Source organism: Gigantopelta aegis, chromosome 3, assembly GCF_016097555.1.
Source record: "Gigantopelta aegis isolate Gae_Host chromosome 3, Gae_host_genome, whole genome shotgun sequence".
In the NCBI taxonomy this organism is placed as follows: Eukaryota; Metazoa; Mollusca; class Gastropoda; order Neomphalida; family Peltospiridae; genus Gigantopelta; species Gigantopelta aegis.
Window position 1 is genome coordinate 16,349,828 of NC_054701.1, and position 15,439 is coordinate 16,365,266.

At 36.5% G+C, this 15,439-nt stretch overlaps 1 protein-coding gene across 1 annotated transcript in view; it reads right to left on the reverse strand.

Moving 5' to 3' along the window:
- Positions 1-1,584: 1,584 nt before the first annotated feature.
- The window catches only part of LOC121367586 (cytospin-A-like), a 33,823-nt gene continuing 19,968 nt past the window's right edge, over positions 1,585-15,439 (reverse strand). Inside the window, exons 5-6 of the mRNA XM_041491857.1 lie at positions 9,740-9,799; positions 1,585-7,590 (exon numbers count right to left, since the gene is read on the reverse strand). Coding sequence (XP_041347791.1) covers positions 7,489-7,590; positions 9,740-9,799 — 162 coding nt within the window. The 3' untranslated portion in view covers positions 1,585-7,488. The remainder of the gene's footprint in view (positions 7,591-9,739; positions 9,800-15,439) is intronic.

A 15,439-nucleotide genomic window follows, 5' to 3' on the forward strand; every position in this document is an offset into this window, starting at 1 on the left:
TTACGGATATCTATAGTAATGGCAGTCCTTCTAAGGACAGGCCTTCATAGTGGACCATGGAAGCAATCACGACTTTGTCTAAAACATCCTTTTGACTGTCTTATGCACATATTGGATTTCGATGACAGAATACACTTTTGTCATTCAGGGGTTCCAGGTAATTCTGCAAGTAATTACAAAATTGATCAAGGTGTTTCTCAGCACATTCTGTCTTGCTGCAAATGTGACGTTCCTACGAGGTCCACTATAAGGAATTGAATGAAATACGTGGCGAGGGTGGCAACTAGAAGGTGGAAGACATCTGTGTGAATTTGTCATGGAGTTCTAATCTGTCTGTGAAAATAATGTCATTACTGACTAGTTGCACATCCAGAAATGGTAGTCAGTCAAGCCATCTCCATGGTAAATTTGATGTGAGGATGATGTGCATTGAGAAAAGTGAAGAATCTGTGTATGTCGTTGATAACTATGTCCAAATGTCATCGATGAACCTATTGTATATGTCCGGTATGCATCCAATATTATTCTATCTACTCTCTACTTTTTATATATTAAAAAATATTATGTTAAATATTTTATGCCATTAGACATTGTTATTATGCTTTAGATATATATGAATCATTATGAATATTGTCTGATGTCCATCTTGTTTAGGATAGCACTTATATAGGCTCTGCCTGTTGTGTAATCCTTTTGATTCTTTTTTTATTAATAAAATATCTCAAAACAAAACAATATTGTTAGTCCAGAATGAAATGTAGATATTGGCATACGAAGCAAATGGATATACTTTTTTAATGCGTACGTAAAATTAGCGAAAATTGAAGAGGAACAAAACAGGTATATATTTGAATATTTCGTAAGTTTATAAGTATGTATTCTAACCGATTGTAACTGATAACTAAATATTGCTATCAATTCCCGACATTAATATACTGAAAAGCAATAATATTTTCAGGACAATTAAAGAGTTAATACTCCTTTTTATTTTGATATCACAATGCTACTTGGCATCATTACTACGGTACATACGGAAGTCGCACGTCGCCACCTATTCCAGAAAAGCATGAATTGCCCGTGCATACATACACGTGGCTGATTAGTGTGGTAGGTATCGGTGTTTTAGAATTGACGATTGAGTTAGAAAATGTTCGCATTACTAAAATCTAGCTGTTCCGTAGTTGCAAACTGAGGTCATACCAGATACCGGGTTTTTTTCTGGATTTTTAGTGACCCCTACATGACAATCAAACCGCTCTTTATGAAATAGGCGATATCTATTGATGAATAAAATGAAACTGTGTAAAAGAGATTGGTCTTAATCGTGTACTAGTTATTTCTTAAATAAATTATAAAAATAACACTAAAAACGTTTGTTGCGTTTCTTTTGTATTTCAGTATATAAACGAGAGAGAGAGAGAGAGAGAGAGAGAGAGAGAGAGAGAGAGAGAGAGAGAGAGAGAGAGAGATTTACCGCCATCAGCTCCAATTTTGAACTCTTGATTTAAAATATAAATTGAAATTTCCCAAATGTCTTGAAAATACTACTAATATAAATACATATTTCAAAACAAAACACACTAAAAAGTTCTTTAGTTTTATTTCTCTTTGAGAAAGATAAAATAAACGCACCAATGAGAAAACATTAGTTATCAATCATAATTACATTATAACAAGCAAAATACTGTGATAACTTCGTCTTATGTACATAAGTAAATGTGCATGTCACGGGTCAGTGCCACATACAATTCAGTTAAATACATATATTAAAAAAATCAGAGCTATTTATAGATAATAAAGCTGGAAATAATTGATTGCGTAATATAAAATATAAAAAACAGCACCTTCAAGTTAATTATAAATACATCAACATGAGTCACACAATAATTCTTTGAGCAACTCTTTGCTCAAGCAATATCTTACTAAGTTCTTTAAAATTTGTTTTAAACCACACACTAAAATCATTATTACGTCATGGTTAAAATTAAATTGAAGCAAACTCTCGTAAGTTGTAATACTGAAAAACAAAACTGTACTATTTGTGCTGGATATTTGGTATTCACAAAACATTCAATAAAAACACAAAAGTGTCGCAAAATAAGATGTGATAGCAGTAACACCAATGATTAAAGGGGTCATAAAAAATTGAAATGAGTTGTCAAATACCATTGGCTCAAGCGTTTTTGTAACTATTAAAAATATGTCATGCAATTAATCTATGGCAGTTTGTCACAGCCTGAAGAAGAAAAAGAAGAGGGTCAACATTAAAATTTGTCAAGAGTTCTACTCAATTCTGTGAAAAACAATACTTGTAAAACCATAGTTACGACCCCATATAAAATGTCATGCAATTAATCCAAGGCAGTTTGTCACAGCCTGGAGAAGACAAGGAAAGAGTTAAATTAAAAACTTGTCAAGAGTTTTACTTAATTCTATGAAAAACAATACTTACATATCCATAGTTACGTCCCTAATGAAATATCCCTATGTTTGTGGTCCACAGTGGTTACGAATGTTGTGCATCTAGACCAAATGATTTTGGCTACATCGCTGAAGACACAATAGACCCACTGGAACCTAACCTAAAGTTTGAGTATCTTCTAGCCTTACTTTGTTTATATGAGAAGACAGTATACTGGGTTGAAAGCTGTCAATTTGTCTCAAATAGGCAGTTTCCTAAATCTAACCGTTAATTTATGTCAGTCTTTTAGGTTTACGTTTATGCTGGTGATCAATATAAATGCTACAAGAACACAACACCCTATCTAAAACCCAACGTTCATCAGTCTGTTTCATTCATTGCAATTGTACTACTACAACTAGTCTCCTTTTAACACAAATGGACAGAAATAAAGACATTTTCATTTGTGCTCATAATCACCATGGAAATATTCCACCTGACTGAAAAGGAAATGACACAACACCCTGTTTAGTCAGCAGCTATTAGGTCCGACTCTTGGTCGAATTTACAATGCCTGCTTTTGTTTTACACATATATGTGTAAGTAAATACATTTGCGATGCTCAAACACATGGGCTTAAGAAAAACATGGCTTCGTAAATTCAACCTTCTTATTATAATCCCGATTTTACCATAAACACGATGACCACAGTGGTAACACTTTGGCTTGTCAACTTGACATCAAATGATATTAAATTGATAATTAAAACAAACAGTAGTATGTCACCTAATATACATTTCGTCAAAGATTGGAAGAGAAAAATCAGCATCTTTAATATTTTGATTATACTCAAATTTATTTGCAATACTGGTTTAATTTGTATTTTACTCAAATGTCTTCCTTGGAATATAATCTAAAACCTGGAAAACATTGATTTGGTACTACACACAACAAACCTTGCTACATACATTATTTGACACACTCTCCAGTACCACAACTTTTGAAGTTTGATGGTACAGCAGTGATGTCAATAAAAACAGAAACAGTGAAAATGAAATTATAGGCAGCCATTACCATCTGCTTTGAAAGCCATAATGAAAGCTAAGAATGTCACAATTCCATTGGTTTATCTTAAATATTAACACCATACATTTACTACCAGCTAATATAAACCAATCAGCAACAAGCTTTCAAATGTATTTATAACAAAGATATCAAAATGCATAAATTATGCAATCATGATAAAACACCTTTGAGTTTGACACACAAGAAATGAAAGTGTTCAGTTAACTGGAGGGGAAATTAGATAAAATATATTTAAGAATGAGGGGTGAAGTATAGTGTAGGGAGACTAGAAAAGTCAGTTGTGAAAGTACATGTCTATGAGTCTGGAAATAACAGATATTGAAAGTGGTAAGTAAAAGTAAGTGTATGGATGCTGGAACTTACGTCCGTTCTGAAAGGTAAGGCGTGAAAGTAAGTATATGGGTACTGGAATTGTCAAATGTTAAAGGGACTGTCTTGAGTGTGCAGCCATTGTAAGATGTTTGCGATAACAGAGCCTTGTTGGCGACTACTATTTCATACTAAATATATTTTCTTGTTTAGAATACCAGTGTCTGTATATTGAATGTGTTTGCGGTTGTACACTAATGCTTGTAGTACTCAGTTTTTACTTTAATTCATGATATATATTTTTTCATATGTATGAAATGATTGGGAGGTCACCGGTCTGGGCTACTACAAGCATTACGACAACAACAACCAACCAATATTTATTTACATGCTTATATACCATTAGAGTTTCGAGCATGTTGGGGGGGACAACAACAAACACTTTCTAAATACAGACACTGATATTTTAAATACCGTAAGAAAATGTATTTAATTTGCATGTTCCATCATTAAAAAGGTTCTATTGGTCAGAAACATTTTACAATGGTTGTAAACTCAGGACTGTCCCTTTAAAGTAAAAGGTAAGTCATGTATATATGAAGAGTGTTTTTAACAAAACTCACCAGTTCAAAATTGTGAAAGATGGAGACAACCACCAAATTTTTTGTTTTATATACTGTGAAAAGTTACATTCATTGTGGTTATTACATGAAAATATAATTTCTGAACACAAAACACTGTTTGCCTCAAATTGACATCTTGTGGTCTTAACGAGTTTTGTAAAAAAAAAAACACTCTTCATATGTATAGGTACTGGAGACCACATATAAATAGTCATGGGTAAAACATGTATAAAACCTTGTGGTATGTCAGATGTTAGAAACAATGGGATAAAGCTGAAAATTAAATATAACAATATCGTAACAGACTTTGAAGTACAAATTAAAAAGTCTAAACATCTTAAGACAGGTAGTTGTACTAACTATTTTTAAGTGAGTGTGTTCTACAATCTTAATTTGATAAACCCTTACCCCTTTATTAAGTATGTGTATTGTAATCTGCAGACACTAGAGTAGTTATTTCATATAAATATATATTACATCTACTGGCAAGTAAGATTATCCTTTAAATTTGTCAACACTTTGACAATCCTTAATAACTTTTCTTTTAATGCATACCTTCTTTTCTATTATTAATTACACAAATGCCTATAGTCTGTCCCACAGGAAACGCCTTTTTTTCATACTATGAAATTTACTACAAATTATTTATTTCTGAGCCGATTGATTTGTAAATTGCACACAAAAATAATATTTGTTTGTTATTTCAAAAACACTTTTACGTTTCTTCTTATGTCAAACCAAACTGAAATTATTTACAAAAATAATTTTTATAGAATGATGGGATGGACTATACATGTAGGTGAATATTTTTCACCCACAATGCACATTTGATCTTAAATTGTCATTACTAGAACATGTCAGAATACAACAAACATTTTTGAGAAGCTTAAAATGTCAATTAATTCTTGTTTAACTGCAACATAATGATTTTTAATAAATTGACAATAACTATTCATATCATTCATTTTTAGCATTACAGTAATAGTTTCTTTTTTTATATATATATTCTTCATGGGAGCTTATGTGTTCAATTTGGAATTGAACCAAGATGTCAAGAAGGTAATCTCCTACTCTGTATAAAAGTGCTTTGAATATAAAATTGTAACACAAACTTGCTTTAGGTTCATGTAAATAAAGAATCTAGTTCTGTCTTAGGCCCACTTTTCATGAATGTGATTTCGCACTCGACTTTATCGATACAGTGCACTTACATAGGACTATTTCCATACATGCCATGATGTCATAACGTAAATCATTTACTTTCAACTTAAAGTATACTCCTACAATATAATTTTTTTTAATAATACTCTGCTTGCGAAATTGCAGATATGGAAAAGAACATTTCTGCTTGCAGAAACGCACACGATAAAACACGTGATGAATCCCGTTAATGGAAAGTGGGCCTTAGTCAGCAATCAGTGTTTTGAATGGGTCACATTATGTTAATTGATAGCACCGGCGAGCATTAGCTTAGCCTTTGGAAAGTGTATAAATAGAAATTTTTATCGATAAATTCATTAAGAAACATTAATCCAGTTAAAACAATGCCTCCATAGTTTCAACTATTTTGAATAAATGAGTTAGCTGATGATACTTCTTTGTGTTAACCATCCCTTGGGGAACACAGATAAATTTACACATGCAAATCTCTTTGACAGATTTTACAGTGAGGAGTTTTGGTGAAAGTTTTGGTTATTCATCAACAATTAAAATGGCTTAAGATTAAACTATTCAAAATGTCTGCATAAAGATAATGTTTACTGAAAACCAGACTATTTGTCTGAGAAACATTTGAAATTAGAATCAAAATCTCCATTGGTATAAACACTGATACACATCAGCAAACTGAAAAACGTAATAGTTATCCCGTAACTGTTAAGCACATACAGTGTCCAAATTCAGGGCTAGCTCTGGCACTCACCAAATTTGCCAATTGCGAATTTCAAAAACAATTGACAAATTTTATTTTAATTTGGCGAAATAATTTCATGTAATAATTGATATTTTGTTACAAAATAACTGGGGTGTTTCAATTTTTGAAGTTTTAACAGATAATTTGGCGAAATTTTCTGCTGACTCAGCGCTAGCCCTGAAGTTGCAATTGAGACAATACAGGATACTTTTACACAATGTTCTTAACTACCTATCTGAGATGATACAAGGACATGCATACAGATTCACATAGATCTCTTAAAATATAATGGCCCAAACTTTTGAACAAGAGGAACAGAGGTACTACAATGTCACATGTACAGGCATCAACATAAGCAGTGTCTGGTAACACTAAGGATAGACTTGGTGACCTATAGGTTACAAGACATTGATACATTTACAATTTCCATTATTTCTACTACTAATCCCTGCACAAACACACTAACACAGACAATTATCATAATCTCCACCTATATTATATCATTAGTCCAGAATTTCTCAGTCAAGCAATGGTCCCATGGAATAATTTTCTCCAACAACTACTATATATATCTTGACCCACTGTTATCTCAAGCTGTTTGATTCAGTGTCTCTAACATCTCCAGATAACATAAGTTTTACTGTACTTTGTTATTCATACGTATCACTGTTCTCATTATACTGATCCTGGTATGTGTGTTTTACATTTGAATAAGCATTCTGAGAGCTGAGAGTACTGTTAAAGCAATACATGTTCCCTACCAGTCCCAACAAATTTTCTTATCTCCTACATTCAAGGGCCATAACTCTGTCAAAAGTGTTAAATTGTTATGAAAGTTACATGTAAATCTGATCTGTAACTGTACATAATAAAGCTAAGCTAAACATTTTAGCTCAATACCTTGAGGCATTGCGAAAATAAAATCTTGTTGGACCGGTAGGGGACTACTAAAGCACAGTTGGTTAAAGTTTACGCAGTGTCACATTTCACTAACATGCATGTGGTAAGCCGAACAACCATTCCCGACTTGTTTTGATGCCTGATCGTGCACCATTCCCTGCAGGTCAGTCATATACTGTGCTGCTCTTCATCTCTGTCTCTCTTTCTTTCTCTCTATCTCCACGGATGTAGAGCTGAGCGTGTGGGTTCTACCTCAACTATGAGTGACCGTCTATCTCGAAGTGCTTGTAGATGGCTGTACAGTAGTTCATCACAGCCTGCCATTCCGGTCTCTCCATGCACACCATGTCTTTTATGTTCTGAAATTCAAAATGGAAATCTGTCTTATGCACAATATAATAAAACAAAAGTTGTATAAACAGTGAACATTAAAGAAAAAAATTAAATATACTACTCAAAAGAATTTAAGGGTCAAAAATTTATAACCAAATAAGTTTCATAGTGTATTAGATTGATGATGTAAACTACACCAAAATTTTTATTTATTGTTCCATATTTACAAAAAACCACAAATAAACGTCACTGTATACAAGAAAGTAGAAGGTTGTCAAACATGGATTTTACACATTAGAACATTCGTTTAATAGTGTGTGAATCCACCCCTGGCGCGAATACACTCGACACATCGTTGCCTCATGCTGTTGATCAGACGTCTGAGGAACTCTTGGGGAATGGCCTGCCACTCTGCCATAAGAAGTTGTCCCAGATCATGAAGGTTGGCCGGAGGGGCATGGTTATCCCGAACTCTCCTGCCTAATTCGTCCCAGGCGTGCTCTATTGGGGCCAAGTCAGGCGAATATGCTGGCCAATCCATCCTGGCGATACCTTGTTGTCTGAGAAAGTCCGTTACCACCCTGGTGCGGTAGGGTCTGGCATTGTCATCCTGCAGAACTGCTCCGCCGCCAATCTGCTGAAGGCCTGGGAGAACCAACGGCCGGATAATCTCATTCAGATAGCGGATTCCATTCAGATTGCCATCCACCACATAGAGGGGGGTCCTGTGGTGGATAGAGATGCCGCCCCACACCATGACGCTGCCACCACCGAACCGGTGACGTTGTCTAACGTTAAAGTCAGCGAAGCGCTCCCCAGGACGTCTGTAGACACGAACCCAACCGTCGTTGAACTGGAGACTAAACCTGGACTCATCAGTGAACATCACTCGACCCCAATGAACACGTTGCCACCGCAGATGAAGCGTGCACCAGTGACGTCTGGCCGTTCTGTGACGTGGTAGGAGTGGTGGTCGAACAGTCTGGCGACGGCAGCGTAGATTATTGGCTCTCAGACGATTGCGTATGGTTTGATCAGACACTCGAGTTCCAGTCGCAGTCCGCAGATTGTCACGTAATCGGCGTGCAGTGGTTGTGCGTTGACGTAGAGCCATATTGGTGATGTAGCGGTCCTCTCTATTTGTAGTGCTTCGGGGTCTTCCCGAACATGGACGATTTCGAACAGAATTCGTTGCTTGGTACCGTTGCCAGTCGGCCAACGACACTCTGACTGACACCAAGTCTCAGAGCAACATTTCTTTGCGTATTGCCATCCTGAAGCCAAGCAATAGCCCTTCCTTGATCTTCGATAGTCAGTTGGAAGTCGTACCATTGTCGAATTTGGAGTGTGCACCGTACACGAACGCAAGCTCCAATTATACGGAAATTCAGCATTGGGAACATGGAATACACGTGCAAAGCGTGCAAATGAAGCGCTTTGTGAAAAAGCAAGTTATGGGCACTTAGCAGACCTTTCGCTTTTGCCCTAATTTACGTGCAAATGTAAGCATGTTTTCGCCATTAGAACTAGTCGACAGTGTCAATGACAGTGGATTTTAATTCATTTATGGGTTGCTTAGACCCACTTTCGTCAAAATGGAACAATACCATGCGTGACATTATGGTCTAGCTAATATAATTGACATTCAGAAAATAATGTCGAAAATATCGTCTGACCCTTAAATTCTTTTGAGTAGTATATACCATATCCACATTTCAGTTTACTCCAACATACTTTCATTGGTTCATATAACAAAAATACTGCTCTAAAATGTACTGTCTGCTAATAAACTGCTATTACCGGTACATCCATTCAAAAACATTACAGACAAGACAGGCAAATAACAATCGGTTTAAGATCTGAAATAAAAGATTATGAGATTATTAAATAAACCAGGGGAAAATACATGGTATATATTTTGTTTTATTCACACCCAACCGCAAGTCACAAATTATATACACACACATTATTTTCACTACAGATATATGCAATGCCTAAGGTTGTTCGCAAAATCTACACATCATAAATTAAGGTGCACATTGCCTCAAAAATAAACTTAAAATATGTTGCAATATTAATTTGGTCTATAGTAATTAATTTAAGCAAGTGAAAATATACTTTGCGGTTTTCAGCATATGTATCAGTTGTACACATTAAGAGTTAGTAAGTACTCACCAAAGACGAATGTATTCCAACACTCTCCCCAGCTTCAAATGCTAAAGTAAAGTTTCTTTTCTAAAATAAAAACAAAATACAAATCAACATGATAGTTGTATTAGCATCTTTCTTATAAAATCCTTACAGTTATGAGATTAACAACTCCTTTTGTGGTGATGTCACCAATGAAAGTTACAAATGCATGACATCGTAGTCTGTAAAATACATTTAGGGGATAATATCACTGTGTTTCGTTGTTAACTACTAGTATAAGGGATTTATCAAAAAATTTGGATTTTGGGACGAGACGAAGTCGAGTCCCTAAATCCAAAACTTTTGTGATAAATCCTCATAGTTAACAATGAAACACAGTGATATTATCCCTATTCTAATACTACACCTATTAGGAGTATCTGTAAGACATTTTATTGTGTTTTTATTAAAGAAATCCCACAAATATATATAAAAAAATTATCTATTCTCCTTACGATATTCAATGAAAACGCTTGTAGTAAGTAAAAGTATGACATAATATTTCTTTTTGTTCTCTTCACATGACGTCACTGACTTAGGAGCGAATCAAATGGCAAATTTATCAGCATTGGAGTCTGTCTTTCGAACATGATTTATTGTAATACAGGATACACTAAAAGAAATATTTTCGTTGGCTGTTAATTTCTGTTGCAAGACATGACTATGATAGGACATTTGTGAGCTGTGTTTCAACCTCATATTAAATTATTTCGAGGAATTCGCCTGGTTTAATTTTGTACAAAAACCACGTTGATGGGGTAGGTCTACAAGTTTATAACTTGCTAACATATTTTCAAAAGTTTTTCAGAATTGTGCGATATTTTAAACCAGTTAATGTTGTTTAAAATTGCATTTAAAAAATCAAGTCATTTCCATCTTGTCTTCTTTATCAATTTTATTGTCACAAAAAGTATGTTCTAAACAAAAATAAGGTACTTCAGATTGTGATATAATTATTTCTGATGAACCGGCTTGCACCCTTTTTAGAACACAAACTAGAAGAGCAGACCACAAGACACATGCTGGTGACTGCTGTGATCGATCAGTGACTGGACTGTACTTGGGGTGGGTGGGTTCACATTCATTGCTGCTAACGAAGTGTTAAACGTTACAATGGCACGATATAATAATAAAATAGTTACAATAACATCATTTTCATCTGAAGTTAGTAATATTGTTGATAATTATTTATATCGACGTTTAAAGGGACACCCTAGTTTTTAAACACTAAGGCATATTTTCACCTTGAACCTAGTTTCAACCCGTAAAAATGGACACTAAGTTTGGTTAATTTACAAACCTGTAACAAATTTGGATACAACATAGTGAAACAAGAGTCTGTGACATTGAAATACCCTTAAAAATGGACTAAAACACGACTCCATAATCATTACTTCTCAGATGCATGTGCATTTTTAAAAATATGAAAAATGCATTTTGTTTTAGTAGAAACACCAGGATAACCAGAAACACTTTCGGTTGTATGGAAATGGATAATCTAAACAATAAAATAGAAGTAACGTTTGATTTCAATGATCATAAACGTATCTAATAATGAACAATATGCCTTAGTGTTTAAAAACTAGGGTATGTCCCTTTAAATATAACGGAAGACGCGGAATTAATATACTAATGAAAACACCACACATGAGGCTAAGTGACAGTATACTGGACGACTTCTCAGAATTTTGTTATTGTGATAAATCCTGGTTTCCCATGACAGCGTACATCTACCGTCCGATTTATCACGAAAATTAACCAATGGAAAAAAGGCTTATGTGAAAGTTGTATTAGACTACAGATTGAAGTGAACAGTGCATTTAAGTTTAAATGATAGTATAGTAATACAGTGGACTCTGTCCGAACTGGCATCTGTCTAAACTGGATTTCTGTGTAAACCAGCACAGTTTTAAAGTTCTGTTCAGTTACCGTTAATTTATTAGGAACTAATCTCTGCCTACACTGGATGCTGTCTATTCTGGACTTGTATGCAACTTCAAGAACAGTTTATGTAGTAATTAGCTCTGTCTACACCGGCACGCGATCTTACCTCTACTGTCTGCCAGTGGTCATCTTGTAAACAATGATGGTAGTTTGCAAGTAATTAGGACACCAAAGTGTTATGAAATAATCATGCCTCTTTAAAGGTTTAAGAAACAATGAACTACACCTGCTGTACATAACAGGTGTAGGTAATAAGATAAATCAGATTATTATTTGTATGTATTCATACCTGCATTGTTTTGTCAAAACTAGTACCTGTATAAAGACCGAATGATGCTTCCGTCTTGCATTGTCATTCAAGATTGGAAGACAGGCAGTATATGATATACTAAAATGTAGTGACCATTATCAGCAATTGTACGATGAAAATATTTCAGTAGGCCTAGACAGAAAACGAATAGCTAACAGCAAGTTAAAAAATTTGACTGGTTTGTTAGAAACACGTATATCTTTCAGGTTTATACCAATCACTACAACAAGTACTGATTAGCCTTGCTTTCACAGATCTCTTACACACAGTCCAAAACGTTTGCTTAATATGACGTTTTATTACGTTGGTATTTTCTGATTAGTATATCGCAAGAACCATAACTCTGGACAAACTCTGTCTTCACCGGCACTCTATCTAAACCGGCATATTTCATCGGTCCCAACTGAGTCCACTGTATCAATCACCCAATATAACTTTTGTCATATCTTTATTCTCAAAAAGTATATCACAAACCCATTTTTTTCTCATCCTGCAGTATACAGGACAGAGCTATCCCATAAGCTACCATGTGATTATTCTTAACAAGGGGAGCTAAGTCTAGTTTGGGATGGTAAAAACTTCATTCAGCTGGAATACATACCATATTTTTCGGCCTACAAGCCGCACTTTTTTTAGTGTGAATTGCAAGGTGCGATTTATAAAACGATGCAGTGGTTTATTTATGAATTTTACGGCAACTGCAGTGCATATAAACCTTTTTTTCCCATTTTCTTAATAATAAATGACTGTTTATTAATTAAGCAGATAGTGAAGTATTACGATGGAATGGCTCTTTATTGTCTAGTCAGTCTAGAAACAATACAACACTTGTGTATTGATATACATACAGTGTCAAAACTAGACTTGACAGCGAAGTTTCTTAGTTTGATTTCTGTAACATTTATTTTTAGTGGTGCATCAGATGTGTTTGTCTGATGTTTTAAAATGAAGTAACTCACCTCATTATGACATATTATATAAAGTAATGTTGTTATAGATTGTAGCAAACACACCCCACTTGCATGTTCAGTACTGCAGATAAAAAGCCAGTGGCAGACGAAACAATGTCACGTGACACAATTACAATGTCATGGCCATTTACGGCCAATTGCAAAACCCAGACCTTAACATTGACATCAAAACAGTTTATTGATCTCTTCAACACCTCTGTTTGTTACCTGTTTGTAATGTTTTTAATTAATATATCAGAAGTTAAGTTCAGTACAAAGCTTGCGAATTAAAATCACATAATCGGAGTACCTGTAATGTTTTATTACAAGTAGACATTCCCTATCTAATTAGCATGTTAATTTATAGAGCATAATGTTGTGCATAAACATTTGTGTAGAAACTGGAGAATCCCAACAGATAATGGGATGGCCTAAATCTTCTACAGCATGCTCCGTTGTAGTCATGTGACTATAGCTTCCTTCTTTTTCACTGAGCGCATCACACGGATGACGGGAAGCAGGGAGGCACGGGTCGGAATAAACCCTTGAGGACAGGTAATATCTCTATAAAAGAGAAAACACTTAAAGTTTTCTCCATTTCTTTTCAATATTACCTGTCCTCAAAACAAGTGCAGCATTCAACAGATGGTGGTGGGTACCAAATCCGAAGATGATCTTAAAAACTCCCAGAGACCGGAGGGAGACTTACCAGTGGAAGAGTTAGGCCAACCATAAAGACCCCTCTTCCAAAGGATGCCCGTCACAGCCCAATACAGGTGATGTTAGGAACAACAACTGGATACGTAAGCCACATCATATGCAGGTTCTGACTGGGTGGGAAGACATAGCCACCAGGGATGCAGGTATTAGGTAACCTCCCAACGTATTGGAGTGTTATTAAAAATAACGTGCAACAACACTGTATGGGTGCATCCGTCAGAACACTGAACTAAACAGGCCGCTGAGTGTTTTCTGATCAGTACACCAAAAACATGTTAGTTCAGTTAGGAAACATAATACCAAATGCAGAATGTGCAAAGGAAAATGTTATCCAGACAAAAGTTCCGGCACCAGTACGTGAAAGGTGCAAAAGAACAAATGTCTCAGCAGTCCTCAGCTGTCGATTCGAAGGACATCTCGGTGTGCAGCCTAGAATCCAACAGCAACCCTCAACGGCGACGAGTGTTCACCAGCGTCTGCGCGGCCACCACAGGACCCAGATGATGGAAGCCCTCAACATCCTCAGTGGAGATGTCCCTCAGGTAAGAGTTGACAAAGGTGGAGTCCGTCGCTCAGAAACAGCTGGATAGGAGTGTTACAGTGCAAAGACATGGTGGCAGCCAGTGCACGCAGTTCATGCAGGTTTGAGGCAGAATGTGCAGGCAAACCTGCCGTCTGGTACGCCGACAGAATCGTAGATCCAATCCAAGGAGCCACAGTATTCTTGGTAATGACTGTTAAGTGCGGCTGGTGACAAGAAAGGAACAACCTCGAAGGGCATTGGCGAACAAGTGAGTCCTTTTAATATAGTGGTTCAGAGCTCGAACAGGACACAAAGCCAAGACTTCAGTATCAGCCGGACCCAGGATGGATGATAACTCTTGGACCACATACGTTCGCAGCGGTTGATCAGGAAGCTGATTCTTCACCACAAAGATCATGACGAACCCCAAGGTAACCGACTTGCGTTCATGGTGAAACCGAACCAGGTCCACATCCAAGGCATGTAGTTCAGAAACACAAGCAGCCGTTGCGAACCCCAACAAGACGACAGTCTTCCGAGTAACAGCTTTCAAGGAGGACTCCTTCATCGGCTCATTGGGTACCACAGTCAAGGACCTCAAAATCAGATTCACGACCCACTTCGTAACCCATTAATCATCTTATGGATATCCGGGATAGCAGATAACTTCGTACCAGTAGCAGAATCACGGACAGTAGCGAAGACCGAGACGTAACCCGCAATTGTTGAGCCCTTGAGATTCAGAGATGTACGGAGGTACACCAGAAAAACAGCCAGATGAGGTACAGGAACTGTCTGAGGCTGGAGTTGATGCCGCAGGCACCATCGGACATTTTACGCCGCAGTAGACGTTCGATGAGCCGTCAGAATTGCTGCAGTAGACTGGGAAGAAAAACCCTGCTTCGTCAGACCTATGGCAATAAGATCCACGCATGTAGCCGGCGTAAGCGTAGTTGCGGATGGTAGAGCCGAGATGTGGGATGCAGCAGCAGATGAACCCACTCTGGCAGAGGCAGTGAATGTACATCAGTGCGATCAACAGCAGACGACAGTAGTATTGTTGAAACCGCTGTAGCACCCTGGGCAGCAGGATGGCGAGAGCATCTAGGTCGATTGCATCTGGATCTGGACCTGGCGACACAGACCCAAAGTTGAAGGTTGAACTTCGTGGTGAACTAGTCGATGTTCGGTGTCCAGAGACGCTCACACACCAATCGAAAAGCCTCCCGATGTAGCAT